The sequence below is a fragment of the Eubalaena glacialis genome, chromosome 9 (genome assembly GCF_028564815.1).
Source record: "Eubalaena glacialis isolate mEubGla1 chromosome 9, mEubGla1.1.hap2.+ XY, whole genome shotgun sequence".
In the NCBI taxonomy this organism is placed as follows: Eukaryota; Metazoa; Chordata; class Mammalia; order Artiodactyla; family Balaenidae; genus Eubalaena; species Eubalaena glacialis.
In genome coordinates, this window is record NC_083724.1 from 13,669,088 (window position 1) to 13,691,367 (window position 22,280).

Here is a 22,280-nt window from a genome sequence, read left to right on the forward strand (position 1 = left end):
CTACCTAAGGCTGTGGCAGGAGAGAAACGGGTAGCGTGGAAGGAAGGGGAGGCAGTGGGGCAGCGTCTCTGATGGGTGGGGTGTTCCTTCTGCAGCAGAAGAGGAGGCTGGTCCCAAGGTGCGGCCCCAGATCCAGAGAGGTGACCTGGGCGGCTGGACACCGTCAGCGGGATTTTCAGGCGGGCTGGCAGAAGCCTTTGCAGGGGGAATTCAGGCAGTGATCAGTCCCAGGAAGGGCTACTTGTCATCCAGAGATCTGTCCTTAGGCACTTGGCTCCAGGTTCTCGTTCCCAGGCAGGATGTCTAGCTCAGCCATCAGGCAGGTGGCTTAGGGCCTTAGAAAGGGGAAGTGGGCAGAGCTTAGAGGCAAGGACCAGAGAAAACAAGTCCTGGCTTGAACCATCAGAAGGTTAGGGCGAAGGAGAGAGTTGCAACGTGGAGGCATCCAGGGGTCATCCCGGGGGACTGTGTGGTCACATCTGTTCGACAGTGACAGCTATTCCAGGAGTATCATGTGGGCCGGCATGCGTGGCCAAGCCACAGAGCCCTGGCATAGCGAGGGTGCAGGGTGGAGGGCCAGCGCGGTGGTTTTGCTGCTTGTCTTGCTGTGGACAGACGGCATGGGGCGGCCATGGGTGGAACCAGCGGCCCAACTGGAGGGCAGACAGGGAGGGAGCCACTGGTTTGGACAGATCACGTCTAGCAAATGGAACCACAGCCCTGTGACCGTTTTCCACTGCTTGACCACACTAAGTGCTGCCAGGCCTGGGGTCAGGAGAGGAGCACAGGGCCGGAAGTAACCCTCCAGGGGGATCTCGTCCTCTTCCCAGCGGTGGGACCTTGGGCACGTTTCTTCACCACCCTGAGCCTCTGTTTCTTTCTCTGTGAATCCCCTACACACACTTTCCTACCTGCCTTCTTTGGAGTAGTGTGAAGTAATGAAGGCGAAGGTATAAAGCATTAGATGTTTAAAATCTGTTTTATCGTATATTTCAGATTCATAGTAATTGAGAAAGTAGTATCTTTTTCTCCTTGGATTCCTCTCTTGCTTTCTTTAGTCTTATCACTTGTTAAGACACTTGTTAGTTTGGGTCTCAAGCACCTGAACTAACTTGGAACCCAAAGACTTAGGGACAACGTATGGTCTGCCATTGCCTTGCTGTGTGATTTTATATTAGTCACTTAACTTCTCTGTGCCTCAGTTTCCTCACCTACCTCACAGAGTTGCTGTGTGACTCACACAAGATAAAGATGATGAGGCGCTTTGTGAACTCTAATGTTCTGTGCATACATAATGAATTGTTTCTTTGTCATGGATGCCCGTTTTGCTTGTAGCCTGGGCCTGGCCCATATTGTAGCATTCCTGGACATACACTCAAAGCCAAGAAAATTACATTTATCTTAAACATGTGACCGTGACCCCTTTCCAATCACAGCCGCAATAACTACTTGGGAAATTGTGATGGCCCAGAGCAGGGGCTGGCGCAGCCAGGCTGTGGGCAGGTTTCCTGTAATCTGTTGCCTAGGAACGTGGCTGCCCTGTCATTCTGGCCTGTCCCCCTGTCATTGCCCAGGCAGCGCCAGCAAGATATCCCCCTGTCAGTCTTCTTGAGGGCAGCTCTGTGACCCTGGCTTAAAGAGCCAGGTCCGTCTGGGTGTAGATGATTCACGTGGCAGAAATGCACACACAGGGGAAAGGTTTCTAGCTCAGCTTTCGTGGACATTCTATCCCAATTTCATCGCTCGGTTTCTGTCTTCCTTTAGCTCTGGGTCCACTTCTCTCCTTGGCCGTGATCCTTTCCCTTTAGTGTCGGGAGGAGGCACCTTCCCTAAAGGCTGAGGTGCTTCTCCTTTTCCTTCTTTGCTCTTTTGATCTCCTCCCTCCCCGTCAGCCCCAGACACCCCACAGGAAGGAGGCGAAGGAGCATCCGGCTCACGGTTGCTCACGCACCGGTGCGGAGGCTCACGCACCGGCTTGGGTTTTGTTCTCGCATGCCCTGGGTTTGAGCTAACCCCAGCTCCTCCTTCCAGCAACTCTAGCTGGAGAGCTTGGCAAGTTAACCTTTCTCTGCCTCAGTTTCCTTATCTGCAAATAGAGACAATATTGTATTTGGACCGGCCTCACAGTTATTGTGAGACTGAATGAGAGAAAGCTGTGTGGAACAGTACCCAGCCGGTAGGAATCCCTTAATGAATGATAATTATTATTACATTGTTCGTTATCTGTAACAACAATCGTTCTCAAACTGGTCTGTGAAGAAGTGCCTTGAACTTATGGGGAAACCATGAAATATTCACATTTCCAACTTAATGGAACGCCGGTATTCCAAGGACCACAGTTTGAGAAACAAGTCCTGGCACTGGTTGCCTCTCAGCCTGGCCCCAGCCTCGCTTCCCCGTCCTCCCTGAGCCCCGCGAACCTGCCAAACAGAGCTGATTCCTGTCTCTTGGACATCACTGGTGTTTCCCCAGTTCTGCCTGTTAGTTCTGCCTTGGCCTGCCATGCTCTCTCCTCTTCTCCCTCCTTTTTGAAATTCAGTGCTGACAAGGTGCTGCTCAAATCCCACCTTCTCTGTAAAACCTTCCTTTACCACTTCTGACATTTACGCTTTTGTCTTCTTTTAGACACATTTGCTGGTCACCCACTGAGACAAGCCCTGAGCTAGCTGTGGGACATGTGGTTATGGACAAGATGCAGTCTGTCCCTAAGAGGTGCACAGTGTAGTGGGGGAGACTGCCACGTGGGAGTAATAAATGCTATACGGGGGCACGTACAGGATGCAGGGAGAGCACAGAAAAGGGAGCAGTTAACTTTGCCAGTTAACCCAGTCAAGGAAGGCTTCCCAGAGAGGAGATGCGTAAGCTGGAGCTTAAGGCATGGAGAAGAATTTGCCAAGCAGAAAAAAGTGAGCGACACCACACCCTCCTGGTTTCCCTCCTATCTCACTGGCTGCCACTTCTCAGCCCCTTCTTCTGCGCCTGCCAGTGAAGGCGATCCCGGGGACTCCAGCTCCTCTCCTCTTGTCTACAATCGCTCCCTAAATGATCTCTTCTAGCCCCATGGCTTTAAGTACCAGCTCTGTGCTGGTGACTCCTATATTTGTATCTCCTGTCTTGACTTCTGCTTGAGTTCCACACTGGTCTATCCAACTGCCCACTTTAATTTTCTACTTGGATTTCTGGTGGGCATCTCACACTTGACCTGTCCAAAATCAAACTCTTGATTTCCCTTCCAAACTTACTCTCCCACTGTCTTTCCTATTTTAGTAAAGGAAAAGCATTCAGTTACTCAGACTAAACCACGCCCCCCCAGCCCCCGGTCTTTATTTCTTCTTTTCTCCTCCTTCCCACATTTAATCCATAAGCAACTCTTGCAGATATACTTTAAAATGCATCCTAAATGTAACCACTTCTAACCAACTCCCCTGCTTCCATCCCAGTCTAGGCAGCCATCACCTTGTACTTGTATCACTGCAGTAGCCTCCTAATTGGTGTTCTTTTTCCCACCCTTGCTGCTTGTAACCTATTTTTCTCACTGTAGCCAAAGTGATTCTTTTAAAACATGTCAGATCAAATTACTTCCCTGTGTAAACTCTCCAATGGCTTTCTCGTTGCACTTAAAATCCTGGCTCCTTACCATGGCCTACAAGATGCTGCCTGATATGTCCCTTGTCATTCTATCTGACCTCATCTCCTATCTCCCTCTTGCTACTCCTTGCTGTTTGTCAGAAGTGGCCTTTGTTCTCGCCATTCCTCCTGCCTGGAAGGCTCTTCCTCATCTCTTCAAATAACTTATTTGCTCACTTCATTCAGTCCCTGTTCATACGTCACCTGCCAAGTCTTTTGCTTCTGGTCATGATGGAGTAACAAAGACTGGACTTAGCCTTCTTTACAAAACAACTAGAACAACACACAAAATACATGAAATAAGTGTTTTCAGATTTTGGACAACACATAGCTATGCATTGTGATCCCCGAGGAAAGGGGGGAAAAAGCCAAGATGTGTCTCCGGTTGCCTCAGCTTTCTTTCTGGAGGCAATCTCCAGAAGACGGGCAAGGGGGGCACCTAAACAGAGCCTTGTGATATCAGTGAATTGAGGAAATGGAGATCAAAGTTCAGGAATGCCGAGGTGGCTGGAATTCTGTGGGCAGAATTCTGAAATGTAGGGACCCAACCAGGAAAAGAGCTCCAGGAACCTGCGTGGGATCCCTGTGCATCTTTGCCAAGTGCTGGGCCATTCATGTGTGGAGGGTTAATCCACAAAGCTGAGCAAAGAATGACCAGGGATCTGAGAAGCTGAACTACTTCCAGAGCTCACACAGAGCAGGGAGATGTTCAAGCTCCAAAGAGTCAGTGTGGAGAGTGCTTGGTGGTTACTGGACACATTCAATGGAGACTCCAGAGAAGTTCTGCCTTAATGGACTGAAGCTTCCCTGGAATGAAAGTTACTCTAGGCCCAACCTAGTAAAGCTTGAATAATAGGCCTTGAAGGTATCAAAATAATCTGCAAATAATTGACTGTCTAAAAACCTAGCACTTTTTAAAAGAAGACAAAATCCAGACACTGAGCATTAAATGTCCAGCTTCCAATAAAAACCCACTAGATATTCCACAAGGCAGGAAAAGGTAACCCATACCTAAGGAGAAAATCCATAGAAACAGACCCATAAATATTAGAAATAATGAAACTAGTAGGAAAAAGATGTTAAAACAGCTATTACAACTATGTACAAAAATTTAAAGTAAATATGAGCTTAATGTAGAGAGAAATGGAGCTATTAAAAAAGAACCAAATGGAACTTCTAGGAACCAAATGGAAGAAAATATCTGTAATGAAAATTTCACTGGACAGGATTAACAGCAGATTAGATACTGTAGAAGAAATGATCAGCGAACTTGAAGACATAGCAATAGAATTTATTCAAAATGAAACAGAGAGAGCAAAGTGACAGGAAAAATAAATGAACAGACCCTGAGTTACCTATGGTACAATATCGATGGTCTAACATATGTGTAATTGGAGTTCCCTGAGCAGAAGAGACAAGGAAGATACAGAAGACTATTTGAAGAAATGGCCACACACACAAACGTGTGCACACACACACCAAGGCTTATCATAATCAAATCAGTGATGATAAGAAAATCTTAAAAGCAGCTAGAGAGACAAATTATGTTCAGAGGAACAAAGAATAACCAAAAAGTTCTCACCAGAAACTGTGCAAACCAGAAGAAAATGGGATGACAAACGTCACCTTCTTAGAAAGACCTTCCCTGACCACCAAACTCTCCCCTCCATCCACTGTATCACACTCTATGTTCTTACCTTGTTTTAATTATTCACTTGCTTGTGGTCTCTCTCCTAGAATGTAAGCTCTAAGAGGGCAGGAGTTAAGACATACCTTGTCTTATTTGCTGTTTGATCCCCAGTGCCTAGAATAGTACCTAGGGTTTCGTAGGTGCTCAGTAAATATTTGATAAATAAAGTTGTCTTTCAAGTAGAAGAGCACAAAGGCAGAGAGCAGTAAAGCATCCTAGAGCTACCAATAGTTTAGCACAATTAGAGCCCAAGATGTGCAGCAGTGAGTGGGAGAAAATAAAGCTAGAGTCTGAGACAGACTCTGGTCATAGAGGAATTTGCAGGACATGTTCTGGAACTTGGACTTCCTTCTGTAAGCAGGGATTTTTAGGCAGATGAGTGCTAATATTTTATTTGCCTTTTATAAAAATTTCCCTGGCAGCCCCTTGTGCCAGGTGAATTAGAGGGGCGAGTTTGAGAGCAGGGAAACTAATGGGGAAGGTATTAAAGTAGTCCAGGTGAAAGATGGTGCAGGCTTGATCTAGACTAGGAGCAACAAGGGATGGGCCAGATCTAGAAAGCTCTTTAGAAGGTAGAATGTACAGAGTTGGTGAGCAGCTAGATGTAAAGGAGGAAGGAGAAATGTTGGCTGACTGCTGCTGGCACAAAGTCCCTCACAGGCTACAATTAACATGTTGTCCAGACTGCAGTCATGTCAAGGCTACTGGGGAAAGATCCCCTCCCCAACTCACTCACATGGCTGTTGGCTGGGACATCAGCTCCTTGCCATCTCAGCCTCTCCACAGGGCAGGTTACAACATGGCAGCTGGCTTCCCTCTGAGTGAGCAAACGAGAGAGTAAGAGAATGCATCCCAAGATGCAAGCCACAGTCTTTTCATAACCTAATATCAGAAGTGATATGCCATCATTTCTGCCCTATTTTGTTCGTTAGAAACAAGTCACTAAGTGCAGCCCACACTCAAGGAGAGGGGATTACATAAGGGTATGAATACCAGGAGATGGTATCATTGGGACCATCTTAGAAGCTGCTGACCACAGATAGTGAGTTTGGATATGTTGAATTTGAGGAGTCTGGGACCTCCCAGCTGGGAATACTCTGGATGCAGATGGATGTGTAGTTCTGGGGCTCAGGAGGGAATCCCCTCTCATTGAAATGTAGTTTGGAGCCTTTGCATGAGTTTACAATTAATGGCTCAGGGCCCTTTTCTCCCCAACTTGCTTTGGAAGCCTCTAGAGGTAAGGGATGAAAGGCAGATATCTTTAAATCCCCAGGGCACCCCTCAAGTAGCAACACATAATTGCTGACTGAATTACTTGGAGGGGTGGAGAGTATCACATAATTGAAAAGTTCTCTTTCTCCATTTGACATTTCCTGCTCTGCCACCAAACTGGAGAGAGGTTTTCCCATTTCTAAGCTGCAGGTTTCTAGTCTGCAAATTGGGTGCTAGACTAAATTAGTAGTTTTTAAAAAAATATATATGTTTTTCCCCTGGGAACCCCAGGATGCAAAAAAGGTAAAAGTTGGTATGATCCGGCCTCCCCAGTGCTTCCCAAAAAAGAACCTCATTTTGAAAAACTCTGAACCAAATAAATTCCTGATTTTCTGCCAGCTCTGACATTCTGGGATCTTATGATAATATCAACCCTAAGCTCCTCCTGGTTCTGTGATTCTGTTTCTTGAGATCCATTGGTGCTCCACATTTCATTGAACTTTTGAAGAAAAGTTCCTCTTTCCTTGAACTTGTGAAAAAATATAAAGATGACTTTCATTAAATACTTACTATGCATCAGGTACTGTGCAAGATATTTTACATCACATTAACTTTACTTGCTCCTGTCTCCCCGACTAGAGTGTAAGCTCCATGAGGGCAGGGACTTTGTCCAGTCCACTCCTTTATTTCCAGAAGCTAGAATAGTTTCTGGGACATAGGAGGCAGTCAGTATTTTATGAATGAATGAACTAAGGTAAGTATTATTCCTATTCCCATTTTATAGATGAGGAAACTGGGGCTTAGAACTGTCTAGCTAGTGTGAGAGACCAAGCTGGGATTGAAGCCCAAATCTGGCTCCAAAGCATTCCTGTACAAGACCCAACACATTCAACTACCCGCACCAAAGTTTAGGTTCTGGAAAATATTATGCTACTGCTGTGTGCAGGTCCCTGTGGCTGATGAAGTTTTGCCACTCCCCTTCTCCAGCTTTCCTATAGCTGTGCATGCATAAAACCACTGTGCACTGAGCTGAGAAGAGACCCCAAGGCTGAGAAAGTACAAGTCCAAACTTCTAATGTAGCAAAAAGTAAGCGTCAATGACTCAGGATGATAAACTGCAGCCCTCCATTCTCTGTAGCCTCATCAGCATCACGTGTCTCAGGCCAGGTCTGAAGTTAGACTGATGATGTCACCAGAGTTTCTTAAAGGCCTCATCACTCATATCCACTTGTCATATATTATTAAGCGGATCTATAATACATGTAACATTTTCTACTGCATTTCCATTCCTTTCTTCTTATGACCAGGGAAAGAAAAATAGAGTGAGGATGACTTTTCCCAACTTTTCATCCTTATTGCCCTTTACTGAAGAATAACCTCATCTTGAATTACCCCCCGAAATGGTCATTCGGGCTCTGATTTCATTAATAAGGACGAAGCTACAGTTTAATAATTATCATTTAACTAGTGCATGTTCTATATAGACAAGTAAGTGGATTTTCCCTCATCTTTTCTTCTTGAGTCCACAGAGGAGGAGACGCAGCTATATCTTTTTTCTTTCCTTTATTCTCCACATTAGTTTTGGGAACTTTGGGATTATATCACTCACATTAGGAGCTTTCTACCTTATTATCTCCTAGAGACATAACGAGAGTCCTCCCAAGAATCTGGTGGCCTTATAGTCCGAGTCTGAATCCAATTAGTACCTGCAGTCTCAAGGGTGAGGAGATGTTATCTCGATAAAGGGTTGTTTCAAGCAGAGGCAATGAGATACACAGGGTGGCTTACCCTGATCATGGGGCCTGTGAGGAACTGAAAGAGGCCAGAAGACAAAGCCTCACCTGAGGCAGCAGCCTGCCAGATTCAAGAGCAGACGGCTGGCAAATGATGCTGGACTTAGCCTTGGATGCAGGCTGGCTGCATGGGCGTGTGGGCTGTGCACTCAGGCTCCCACACTCCAAAGGCCTCCACGCTTGGTTTAATGCTGTTTCACCATCATGAAATTGTTAATACTTTTTGAACAACAGACCCTGCATTTTCATCTTACACCGGGTCCCACAAACTATGTAGCCAGTTCTGCTTGGGTGTGAAGTCCAGCTCTGTCACTTACTAGAGAGGCAGTCTCAGGAAATCCACTGGCCTCTCCGAGACTCAGTTTCTGGTTCTGTGAAATGGAGAGCACGATCCCTACGTCAAATATGCTGTCATGAGGATTAAACGAGATTCTGAAGAATTGGTGCATTTTATCATAATTGGCGCCTAGTGGGCGCCTAATAAATATTCCCTTCCTCTTAGGTAGGAGGGTATATCAGAATTACCCAGGGGATTTGTTATTGAAAATACATTTGCCTGCGTTCCACTCTGGAAGTTTCTGACTCATAGGTGTGGGCTGGGGACGAGCAGTGGTTTTGAAAGGGGTCCTTAAGTGATGCTGATATATACCTGAGGTTAAGAAAGATAGCCTTGGGTTTTGTAGAGATCTAGCTAAGAAGCAACTTAATAGAGGAGAACAGAAGGAGAGGGAGAAATTGATGGACTACTACTGATCCTTTACATAATAAAAAACCTGTTAAAGAAGAAAGAGGTCATCATCTTACCACCGCACTTCAGACGACACCGATGGTGCTGAAGTGAACCGTGGGACCTCATCCCATTACCAAGGCCCCTATAAAATTTTCTGCTGTCCATTTGGCCCGACAAGTACATCTAGAGGAAGAGGGCCTGTGGACGAGAGAAGCCAGGGTCAAGCCCCAGGCTGGGGGTGGGGTTGGAATTAATTTTCACCTTGATTCCCCTAATACCATACTCGATTTCCTGCAAAGACACTGTAGCTAAAGGGAGTAATTCTGAATTATGTTTATACTGCCCCAGATTTTAGGCTTTGACATTCTTCTCATGAAAAATCTGAAGCCTATACTACTTGAAGTAAATGCAAACCCCAGCATGAGAATCGAACACGAGCAAGAAGTAAGTATTTTGAGTATCTCATTGAATATATTACCATCCAACTGAATGTTCCCACTCTCCTGTTGCTCCCTTGGCTAAATGAGATTCGACATTCTCAGATTTGCCCAGCGAAGTTCTGTTCAAGCCTACATGATTTCAGTTTTGTTGAGCTCTGAACATTGTCTATTAATATAAGATCCACCCGACCTATGGTAACTTCCCAGCATGCCATTCTCCACTTCTTAAGATCTGCAAATGTAGAAGCAGCTGAGCCTTTCCATCAGTTTTGACATGAACTAATTAGTTAGCCTCAGGAGATGAACTAATTGAAATTCTACGAATATGATTTAGCCATGTCGACATGCTTGAATCACTAAGATAAATAGTACATTTAACAGTGGTTATCTTTTTCTCCCCCCGTTCCCCCCGCCACTTACGAATGCATAAAAAAGACTGGAAGGAAATACACCAACTATTAATACTGGGTTTTGGGGGGATTATATGGATTCTTTTAATTTTCTTCCTCTCTGCCATCTTTCCAATTTTTCTACAACGAGCACGTATCATTCTGATAATGAGAAATACATAGTGCTGTTTTTTCCCCTTCATGTACTTTGTTGATTTGTAAAAGGAAACTGACATTTTCCAGGTAGAATAAAGGGAGCCTTTAGAGAATTCTAACAGTACAACCACTGGGCCTTGTGCTGGTGGTCAGTTGGTGCTGAATCACTCTCTCCACGGTAACATGGAATCCTTGCCCTTCAAGCTCTCTCCAGGGGTGTTTGAGAATGTCCCCAGCCTTGTCGATGAAGAAGTGAAAGTGGCCGTCATCAGAGACACACTGCGTCTCATGGACCCATTTAAGAAGAAAAGAGAGAACCGGTAAGTATTTTTTATATCATTTATTTCTATCAACTCTGCTTCCTGTGTCCTAAGCAGGTAAGTTAAGTTCTTAAAACATGTTAACATTGAGAGTGAGATTTATACCTTAAGCAGTCTAATAAATCATAGTTTCATCTATGAATATCAGCCTCCAAATATAGTGACTCAAAGTCAGGAGATGGAGACCTACAACATGAATCCGACACTTGGGGTTCAGCGGATGAATTTCTAGCCGATTGTTATCTGAGTCTGGAAAGTCTTCTCTAAAAACCCACTCTCCCCCAGTGATAGCATCTCCCCTCACTCACCATTGCCCACCTGGTGTTTCTCTGTGAAATCCTCAAGCACAGGGAGAGAGTACAGAATGCCAGAGGAGAGGGCCACAGGTAACTTGGACGTGGTAAGGATCGCTTCCTTTTAATTTTCTTCATGATGTTTACATTCTTGCGATATAAGCTTTTTGTTTCAAAACCTGCAGAACCAATTATTGAACTTGTGGCAGTTCTGTAATATTTGCAACAGTTATAATTCTTCTCCATCCTACCCACCCTGTGGATGTTACACTGGGATATTGATGGGAGTATGTGCCCTGCCCCTCCCTCCATGGAATCACCCCTGAAATGAATGACATTTCACTTGGGTATTTTGTTTGCTTTGTTTTGTTACCAAATTCCTGGCTTTCACAAAGTAAGTGTTGAGTGAATATCATTGTGCCTCTTTTAGGCAGAGAAATCAAAGACAGGCAATCCAAACAGCACTCCTGGTACCCCCGACACATCAGGTTGACTCAAATGTTCCCAGACAAGTAAAGCACTTGTCAGCCATGGTTCAGGAACGCGAGGAATGCTGACTTCCCTAAGCAAGTGGCGTTTTGCAGGTTCCTCTACTGCAGCCCCTCACCAGCTGGGCTCAAGCCCACATATTGTTAGAATCACCCTGCAGTAGCGCTTCTCCCCTTGGCCGCACATTAGAACCATCTGGAGAGCTTTCATAAATACCAGTGCAAGCACCCACACATCTAGAGATGCTTTTAATTAGCCTGGGCTGGAGGCCTGGCCACAGAAATAGTTTAGGTTCCCTAGGTGATTCTATCATGCGGCCAAGGTTGAGAGCCGCTGCCCTACAGGAAACGTCACTCAGAGGAGCATTTGGCATATTCTGAGTCAGGCTGGATGGTGCCTGCTCGGCTGAGTTCTCTTCCAGCGCCTTCTTTGCTGTGTGAGGCACAGATCCATTGCCAGCAAGACTCGCTGAGAACGCTCACCTGTGAGTCACGTGGGCCGATCCTGCCTCCACCGACTAGGGCTTCAAAGTGGTGGCATGTCAGGTCTGCAGAATCCTCAGAGCAGCTCCTGGCAGCTGGATAATGGGTCTACTCATACACGCATGCAGCTGCTATTTTTAGCCATCCCTAAGGAAAAGCAGTGGATTAATTGCAGTTTGGTCAGATTCATTGTGATATAACTCATTTCTCAAAAATCTACCCTCTGATTGTTATTGATCTCACCAGTAGAGGTTAGGTCTTGAGAGACCGTATTGCACTGCGGGGAGATTTTGGTGGCTATCCACGCCAGTATGGCCCAGGGGGATACTTTTAAGGATGACCTTGACACAGCCTTCTGATTCCTTTGGTGGGAACAAGTTCAAAGGCCATTGTGTGGCCTGAGGTTTCTTAACCTCTGCCACCAAAGCCAGGAAGAGAGATAAGGGTACTACTGTATTTTTCACATTAGATGGCCTCAACAAATGATTAGCTTTCTTTTTCTGGTTCTAGTTGTTTTTCTTCACCAACACCTGGCATTCGGTATGCTCCATATGAGCTGCAGATCTAAAATTTAAAAGCAATTTAAATGGGCCCAGGACCATTGGGAAGGATGGGAAAGGCATTTTACGACTTATCAAGTCATAAGTAGCAGCAGCTCATTTTTAATTTAAAAAGCATCGACTTTTTTTGTTTTTTATTGATAATCAGGAACAGTTAGAGCTTCAAGAACCTGACTTCAATTTTAATAGAAAAACGCTTTCACCTCACCCTTTTCTTACCTACAATAGGAGGGTGTATGTTAATAGCTAATTGTCATTTACTGATATTTTTCCTTAGTTATACCATTTTTTAAAAAAAACCCAGCAATGATTGTCCATGAAAGAATTTTGTAATCTGTAAAGTGAATTTTTATGTAAAGAATTATTATTATCATTTTGATAACTTTACCATACAGACAAAAAGGCTGAAATTATTCTCAACTCTTAGAAGTGTTTCAGTATAACTTGGAAAAGTGCCATATTTGTGCCCACAGATAATGTACAGTGTTGTAGTCCTGAATTGTGTGTTCCAGCCTGGCTGCAGGTCACTCCACCTGCAGGAAATGATGTCACATGGACTTCTAGGCTGGCAGTTAACTTTAGAAGCTGGAGTTTCTTGTGTTTGAATAGGATCCAACGTAAACAGTTAAAAACAAATGGTATCCTAGCCTTCCCCTTCAACTCCTTAGCAAAAGAGGGTCTGATGTGTCCTTCATCAGTTCTTTCCTGAGTACGCTTTGTCAGCAAGACTGTGGAAGTGGGCTTTCACTTTTCCTGCACAGACTAAAGAAAAAAGGTAGATAGATGTCCTGAACTCCTCATATCTCTAAACCGCTCGGGGAAGGTGCAGAGGTGGGGGGCCTTGGAAGGGCACCAGACACGTGTGTCCGTGCGTCCTGCATCTTCACACACCCCGGAAGGGCAGGTAGGCTGGGGTCAGTCCCTTGGTGGAACAGTCTCATGCCTTCCATGGGGAGAGGAACTAGCAACCCTGCTGAGACCCATCTTGCCATAGTTGATAGAACTTTCTCTTGAGCTGAAGAGACTGAGATTCAAATCCTGACCTTGCGGATGTACAGAGCTATTCTGAGCCCCAGTATCCTTTTCTATAAAATGGAAATAATGACATTTAAATGAAACAATGTGAAAGACTTTTACTATATAGTAGGGACTTAATAATGCTTAGTTTACTACTCAACAATAAAATTATCTACTAGAATTTGAACAGGCAAAAACTAATGCTTGGTTACCATGATCTTTTCTAGTATACTTAAAGCAGACTTTCGAGTTTAGAACCAACGACATATCCTAAAACCAAAGCTGTTAGATCACTGTGGCCTAGACTTGACAGTGGAGCTGGCTGCCAGTGGAAAGTTTTGTTTCCAAGTAGCATGATGTCACTGGCCCAGGCAAATTTATTTTTTGGGTTAAGAGAAAATACATTTGGCCCCTGAAGGAATAAAATAGCTGTCATATGAGAGCTGTTTTGAACTATGATGACCTTTTGTAATATCTGGTGACTCTATTGATTTACATACTAGGGTTCTTTGGAGGCACGGCAGGGACAGGGGAAGGGGGAGGCTAAAAGGGGAGGATTCTAGAACCATCATATATCTCTACACACACGTATGGAGGTAAAATTCACACAATATAAAATTAGCCGTATAAAAGTGGCATCTAGTACGTTCATAATGTTGTGTAACCATCACCGCTTTCTAGCTCCAAAATGTTTTGTCACCCCAAAAGGAAACCCTGTATCCATTAAGCAATCATTCCCCATCCCCACCTCTACCAGCCTACTTTCTGTCTCTGGATTTACCTATTCTGGATACTTCATGTAAATGGAGTTTTTTGTGTCTGGCTTCTTTCACTTACCATGTTTTTGAGGTTCACCCATGTGGTAGCATGTATCAGTATTTTGTTCCTTTTTATGGCAAAATAATATTCCATTCTATGGATATACCACATTTTATTATCCATTTCTCACTTGATGGACATTTGGGTGGAAGTCATTTCTTTTTCAACCAGAGGGGAGCTGGGATGACCTATGTTATGTTTTGGCATTCTAGAGATTTCCTTTGAGAGGAAAGGATCTTTTCTGCTACAAGAAGTTTCTAAAACCTCTGGTTTAATCCAACCCCCTCATTTTATTGATAGAAGCACAGACTATTAGAATTGGAAGGGACCTTAGAAACCATCATGCCAGCCAGCTCCCTGGTTCAAGAACGTCCCTCCCAAGCATCCCAGGCAGAGGAGAAGCGTGTGTCCTGACAAGGCACTGGACTTGGCATCAGCCAGGTCTGGGTTGAAGTCCTTAATCTCTGATCATTGCACTATGAGCTTGGCCAAGTCGCTTTATTCTCTGATCTCATCTTTGAAATGGGGATCAAGGGATCTCCTTGGCTGGACTGTCACGGGCATTATATGAAATGACACATATGAGAGACCCTCAGGACATCTGAGAGGATTAGACAAATGCTAGTTCTTAGGGTCACCATGTGGTCCATCAGGCTGCTTTAAAGTTATGCTGATGGTGACACATAAGTCACCAGCTCCTGAAGCAGCCTATTTGAGTTGTGTACGTAATGATTCTGCCCGTCTGAATCGTACAAGACAAAACTAAGATGAACAAGGTGGGTCATTTGCTGAAGGAGGAAATCAGGGAAATCAACAGAAAATTTCCTCTTTTCTCAAGGTATTTGGGTAGCCCAAACCTTTCTTTGTAAACACTTCTATCAGAAGCAGAAGTGAATAAATTGCATTCCTCAATTATTTTACAAACAAGGTGATTATTCCATCAATTGATTAGTTTTTGGAAGGTCGGTTTACCCCCGGGGGAGCCATTTTACTAGTATTTTGCTCCTCTTCCTGTAGATGTTTCTGGTAACCACCTTCCTTTCTCAGGAATCATAATCCTTTAGGACCCGGAGTATTATAAATAAAGCCAGGGATAGGCTTGGAGTAATCTGAGAGGATTTTCTTGATGCCACGCAGTGCCTGGGAGCTGGGGGGTAGACTGCTTGCCTCTTATTCAAAAGTGTACACTTGGAACATGACTTATGTAAGGCACAGAAGCCCCTTTTCCCACAGCACTGGTCCATGGTCCTCTCCCAGTTTCCCTTCCCTCCTATCGCCATGACAACCAGGTCTATGTGAAGGATGGAGTCAGCCTGCCGGGACAGCTTTGGCCTTAATTCAGAGACATTTGTCCTCTGAAGGCTTCACTGGGAGCTCAGGCTTCACTCTGATCTTGACTCCAAGTGTATCCCTTGGATCTTGTGCCATGTTCAGAACCAGTACATTAGGTGAATCCTCAAATTAGGTTGATTCTACATAGAATCTAGGATAAAGGCAAAACATTCTAAGAGAACAGAGATCAAGAAATCTCCCAGTGGTTCGATTTCACCGCTGGGGGCTTATAGTTTGACCAAGGAATGTAACTCTGTCCTGTCCTGAGGAAGAATATCAAAAACACATTAATTAGAGGTCTCCAAGCCCAGATCTCTGCCCCTTAAATTGGCAGTATGTCCTACTGAAATACCCTCAACGATAGAGAAGAGGGGTTCCTAAACTATCTAGACTAAACATGCCTTTGTGAATGTAGAACATCATCTTTCTTACTTTCTGGAGTATTCTTCTGGAAACAGGCATTCTTTCAGGAGAATCATCCGACCACCCCGTGGATGGAATGGCTCATCCACGTGTGCACAGCTGACATTTTGTTGAAATTCTGGGGCTTCGTTGACCCCTAATGATTTCTTTGTGGCAAAACGCTACAGATGAGCACACCCTGACCCCAAGCACCTCTGAAGATTTCACATAAATCAGGAAGGAGTCTGGGTCACAGAGAGATGAATATTTGCGTATTCATTTGGGTTTCATTTTACACCATGCCAGCATTACAGATACTGATTATTTAGAGCATTTATTGAGCACTTACTGTGTGCCAGGGAGAAGACTACAGAAGTGAATTAGCTCACAGGCCTGTAATGGAGGCAAGACCCACACATAATATCTACGGGGTAGAAAGTACAAGGTGCCCTAGACGTAAAGACAAAGTAACAAGGGAAAGATTATTCCCTGATGAGAAGAGTTAAAAAAAAAAACCCAGAAAACTGACAAGGAGGAGTGGCACTGGGCCTGAGGTTTAAAGGATGAGTAATATTCGGAACAGGCAAATGGATGGAAGGATTCCCCTGGCGGAGGACACAAAGGCACGGGGCTCTGTCGGGGAAACGTGAGGAGATGAGTCAGCTGCTGAGACAGGTGCATGAAGTGGATTATTGGAGAGAAGGTGCCAATGGGGATGTAGATGAAGACCCAGAGGCCAGAGGTGGGTGGCCTGGAGTAAATCAAAGCTCGTCTTCAACCTGAGTTGAAAACGTGAAGGCCCTCGGGCTGCCTGTGATCCCTGAAACGACACAAAATCTTATGTCTATGTGTATTTTTCCTGGAGAAAAGGTCAGAAATTTCATCATATTTTCCAAAAGTTAAGAACCCAACAGTCCTATTATCATTAGAGGCTCCAGGGAGCTAGAGCGATTTGCCCGGGGTTGGGGTGTCGTGGCTTCGGGATACATCACACCCGCCGTACCCGGAAAGGCTTCACATTTCAGATGGCAGTCAGCAAACTAGAAAAATGTGTGCATTTTCACATAAGAACAGACAGGAAATGACTAATGATACACGCATTATTTTATGTGCACGAAGTAAAACCAGACAGCTCTCTTCCATTCGAAAACGTTTAAGCGTTAAGCCAGAAGTAACCAGTAAAAGCCTCTTTTGCATGCGGTTTGTTGAGCAGGAACGATTTCCTAGACTTACGGGGAAGGCGGATTTCCTGAGCTGATGTGAGAGTGTCGTTTCAGGGACCATCAGACTGGAGCAGGGCCCCTCCGCAGGCAGGCAGGCCGGTTCCCCCTCTCACCAGGGCACAGAGCAGATGGGAACTGAGATGAGCATATGGCCAGTCAGTCAGCATTTTGGGGAAACGGCAGAGCGGAATTCTGCGTGGGCCCTTCCAGAGTTATTCCAGGTAGTGATGGGGGAGCAAATGTGTTTGGAAATTTCCTCATGAGTTGCTCCAGTGAGCCTTAACTGTTCATGTGCTTTTAAATGAGGCGTTGTTGGCTTTTTGGAAGGAGGCACTGCGGTCTGGGCTTAGGATCAAGGTTTTGATACCAGTTCTACTTGGCCTCAGATAAGTCAGTATACTTCCCTGAGCCCAGTTTCCTCATCGGAAAAAAACCAAAAGCAAACAACCTCAAACAAACAAAACAAGAGAAGAAAAGGCAATAACAGTAGCTGCTCTGCCTCTTTCACAAGGGACTGTTTGTTGAGTGCTTACTGTGTATGGCAAAGTGGTGTTTACCTTTATTCCCATTTTGTCCTCACAACAGCCATATGCACTAGGCGCTATTACGACTTCTGTTTTAAGAGGACACTGAGGCCTGGAGAGGTTGAGTGACAGGCCCAAGACCACACCAGTTACAAGCAACAGACTGGGATTTAAAGCCAGGTGTGTCTAGCTCTTGCCTTGAGAGAGTGGATGAGAAGGTATTTAGCACACTAAGGAGACGTGCACACACAAGGCATTATCCTTATCGGGTTGGGTTTGTGCCTTTGCCCAAACTTTAAGGCAGGGACTCATCCCTTTAGCTTCAATCACTGAACACGAGTGGGTGCTCAGGAGTGATTGATCATCTCCTGTGAGGGCTCTGTGGCCAGCTAGGTGACTAATTCGTATTCAATAATCTTCAAAACCGTAATGAATAAAATGTAAGCCAGTGGGCAGAGAACACCAGCTTAAAGCAAGATCTACACGTGCCACAAGACAGAACAGAACCAGACAGAAAATTATTCGTATGCAGTCGTGAGTCCCAGACTGGGAACATGCTAGAAGTTCAGAAGAAGGCAGGCTGAACCAAGAATGAGGTGGAATCATAGGAAATTACTGATATTCGATCTTTTTTTAAATTTGACTTACAAGAGTGGCAGTTTCCTATGATTCAGCTAGTGGCTGGCCTGGAGTGGTCAAGGCAGCCTTCCTGAAGGAGGTGGGGCCATCATTTGCTTGGGCTTGGTTCGGTGAGGAAAATAGAAATAAGCTTGGGGGAGGAAGGATGGAGGCAGGAAGCTGGGCCAAGGGGTTAGGCGGGGTGGGGGAGGACCGCCAATCATGCTTCCAAAATGGCGCTTGGGGCTGGAGAGGACAGATCCTGCTTCTCTGCTACATGCTTCTTATTAAATGTTTTCTTATTATAAAAGTGATATGTGCTCATTGTAGAAAAAAATGGAAAATACTGAAAACTGTGTAGCATGAAATAAAAATCTCCCTCAAATTCAACCACCCAGAGCTAATCATTATTAACTTTTTAGTTCATAAAAATGGTATCGTTTTCTGCTGTCCGTATTGTTTTATAGTTGAGGCCATACGATCTATATAATTTTTGTATGCTGTTTTTATTTTTCTCCATTTTATGCGACAGTAATTTCCCCTTCTTAGTAACAGTTCTGTAAACATCATTTTCATCAGTGGCTGGGACTCTGCCTCCGTATCGGTGAATGTTTAGTTGATTTCCAGCATCTTGTGCTTAAAGCTCTGTGTGCTACTTAGAAGGCTGTCTTAGGCTAGAGAGAGCCCATGAGGAAGCAGGACTGGAGATGCACATGTGTTTTTAACGCACAGGTGGGACAGCAGAACGGTGAGAGTAGGGGCCCTGGAGTCGGACGCTTTGGGGTGAATCCTGGTGCTGCCAGGTAAATGGTACAGAGTTTCCTCCCCTCTCTGTACTTTGGCTTCTTCATCCATAAAAGGGAGTTTGCAGTTGGATGTTTTTCAATCTGCAAAGCAATGAGAAGTTCCTAATTTGGAGGGAGAGAAAATGCTGCTTATTCCTAAGAGGGTAGCTGTCGTGGGAAATGTCCAAAACGAATGTAGTATTTAAACAAGTCAAACAACACATGTAACCTGGGGAGGTTTTTTTGTTTGTTTGTTTTGTTTTAAGGAAAAAACGTGTGAAGGAGGAGGTGGTAAAGTAAGTGGGAATTGATCTCCAACAGCGACAGGTTGATCTTTGGCTGACAGGATGGATTTTTTTTTTTAACATCTTTATTGGAGTATAATTGCTTTACAATGGTGTGTTAGTTTCTGCTGTATAACAAAGTGAATCAGCTACACGTATACATATATTCCCACATCCCCGCCCTCTTGCGTCTCCCTCCCACCCTCCCTATCCCACCCCTCTGGGTGGACACAAAGCACCAAGCTGATCTCCCTGTGCTATGCGGCTGCTTCCCACTAGCTATCTATTCTACATTTGGTAGTGTATATATGTCCATGCCACTCTCTCACTTCGTCCCAGCTTACCCTTCCCCCTCCCCGTGTCCTCAAGTCCATTCTCTACGTCTGCGTCTCTATTCCTGTCCTGCCCCTAGGTTCTTCAGAACCTTTTTTTTTTTTTTTTTTAGATTCCATATATATGTGTTAGCATATGGTATTTGTTTTTCTCTTTCTGACTTACTTCACTCTGTATGACAGTCTCTAGGTCCATCCACCTCACTACAAATAACTCAATTTCGCTTCTTTTTATGGCTGAGTAATATTCCATTGTATATATGTGCCATATCTTCTTTATCCATTCATCTGTCGATGGACACTTAGGTTGCTTCCATGTCCTGGCTATTGTAAATAGAGCTGCAATGAACATTGTGGTACATGACTCTCTTTGAATTACGGTTTTCTCAGGGTATATGCCCAGTAGTGGGATTGCTGGGTCGTATGGTAGTTCTAGTTTTAGCTTTTTAAGGAACCTCCATACTGTTCTCCATAGTGTCAGGATGCATTTGATTTCCCTCTAATTATCTGCTACATTAAAAGAAATGAAAGCTCAAAATCAAAGCTGGTTTTAGCAATCACTTGAAAGCCCCTGGTTATCACACCAAATGGTGGGCAATATTCTCCAGCTGCTTTCTTTCCTTTCCTTTTTATTCAATTTCCATTTTTTCTCTTCACTTTTTAAGCAGCGGAAGGGCCCCTTGCAACTCTCATCACAGAGGCTAATGTGAGGGGGGAAGAAGGTGGAATTTGAAGGTTCAGAGCGGTAGGATCCGCCCCCAAGCTCATCCTCCGCTGGGCGCTCACATCACAGCGTGAGAATCAGCGGGGAGCTGGCTGCTCAGTGCGTGCGCTTCCTGTCGCCGTGGAGCCTTCATTTGATTGGAGAGGCTCTCTTTCTTCCTCCAGACTGTCCAGGCCTCTGCAGCACCAGAAGCTGCTAACACATGCATGAATGAACTCGTGCACACACGCGTGGATGGGCTCGTTACGTGTGGGTCCTGGGCTGGGTCAGGGATGACTGTACACCTCTGTGGGGTGCAGGGTGCAGTGGAAGCACCAGCTCAGCAAGGTGAGCAGGACGGAGGCAGTGAGAGAGGCCTCAGCAGAGAAAATGAGTCCCCATGAGGGGCTGAAGGCAAGACAGAGCACGGGGCTCTCAAAGCACAGAAAGAACTCCAGCCGGGTGGTTCATAAAAGCTACAAGCTGGAAACAATCTAACTGTCCACCAACAGAAAAATGCACCAATCCTGGGTATTCACTCACGGGAAGACTATACGTCAATGGGAAATGCGTGAATGATGTACCTCTGTGCATTGATATTCAAGTTGAGGAAAAGAAGCAAATCATAAAAGAATACCTACAGTATGGCTCCAACTCATGACAGGCAAAACTAAACTTTGTTTTATAGAGACGTAACCCTACAAAAGCAAGGGAGAAGGATCAGAGAGTTTAAGATGTTTACTTCCGGACGGGGGTGGGGAGAGGGAGCGGCGAGGGGCACAGGTGGGCGGTTGAGATCCTGGCTATGTTCTGTTAACCCAGGTGGTAGAGGCACAAGTATTACAATTATTCTTTAAATGTATGCACCTGTTTCATACACTATTCTGTATGCGTGGTGTACCGCAAATTTACAGGTAAAACAAAGAAGTCCCGGGTGGCAAGAGTATAGTGCGTAAGCAGGGAGGGTGTCAGGAGACAGGGCCAGGTGCTGCAGGATCTAACGGCTTAGTCCAAGCATTTTGCTTTTCATCCTAAAAGCAATGGACAACTTTTGTTTTTTTAATTGAAGTATAGTTGATTTACAATATTGTGTTAGTTTCAGTTGTACAGCAAAGTGATTCGGTTATACATACGTATATGTATATATCTATATTCTTTTTTTGGATTCTTTTCCATTATAGTTTATTACAAAGATACTGAATATAGTTCCCTGTGCTATACAGTAAATCCTTGTTGTTCATCTGTTTTATATATGGTAGTGTACATCTGTTAATCCCAACCATGGAAAAGTTTTAAATAGCAGGGTGACATGTGAGATTTATGTTTTAAAAAGATCACTTTGGCTGCAGCGTGAAAACCAAACTGCCAGGGAGGATGTGGAGGCAGCTAAGAGGTGTGAGAGATGGTGGCTGTGTGGATTAGGTGGCAGTGGTAGGTGGAGAGAAATGTTGTATTCAAGAGGCATTTAGGGACTTCCCTGGTGGCACAGTGGTTAAGAATCTGCCTGCCAATGCAGGGAACACGGGTTTGAGCCCTGGTCCGGGAAGATCCCACATGCCGGGGAGCAACTAAGCCCGTGTGCCACAACTACTGAGCCTGCGCACCTAGAGCCTGCCCTCCGCAACAAGAGAAGCCACTGCAATAAGTCCACACACCGCAATAAAGAGTAGCCCCGCTCGCCGCAACTAGAGAAAGCCCGCACACAGCAACGAAGACCCAATGCAGTCAAAAAAAAAGAGGCATTTAGGAGGATGGGTGGATAGGACTTGGGGATGCGTTGGATATGAGAGGTGAGGGTGAAGGAGGAGTCAAGAAAGGGGCTGGTTTAGCAACTGGGAGTGCCAGGGAGCCCTGGGGACGTAGCAGCTTTGGGGGGACGTGATGCAGGGTCATGAGACCTCCAGGTATACTGTCTGCTAGGTAGCTGGCTACGTGGACTGGGGCCTTAGGAGGGGGTGGGGCCGTTATGGGGATAGCTGTTCCCTAGAGTAGACTGGCACGTCCACATGGGCACACCCGACACTGTCTGTCAAGTGATTTCAGTGGCAAATGTGGCCAAG

At 45.0% G+C, this 22,280-nt stretch overlaps 1 protein-coding gene across 1 annotated transcript in view; it reads left to right on the top strand.

Annotated features, from left to right (window-relative positions):
- TTLL11 (tubulin tyrosine ligase like 11) overlaps positions 1 to 22,280 on the top strand; it is a 242,034-nt gene that overhangs the window by 95,120 nt on the left and 124,634 nt on the right. The window contains exons 5-6 of the mRNA XM_061200992.1: positions 9,401 to 9,496; positions 10,242 to 10,357. Of these exons, the coding sequence (XP_061056975.1) occupies positions 9,401 to 9,496; positions 10,242 to 10,357 (212 nt within the window). The remainder of the gene's footprint in view (positions 1 to 9,400; positions 9,497 to 10,241; positions 10,358 to 22,280) is intronic.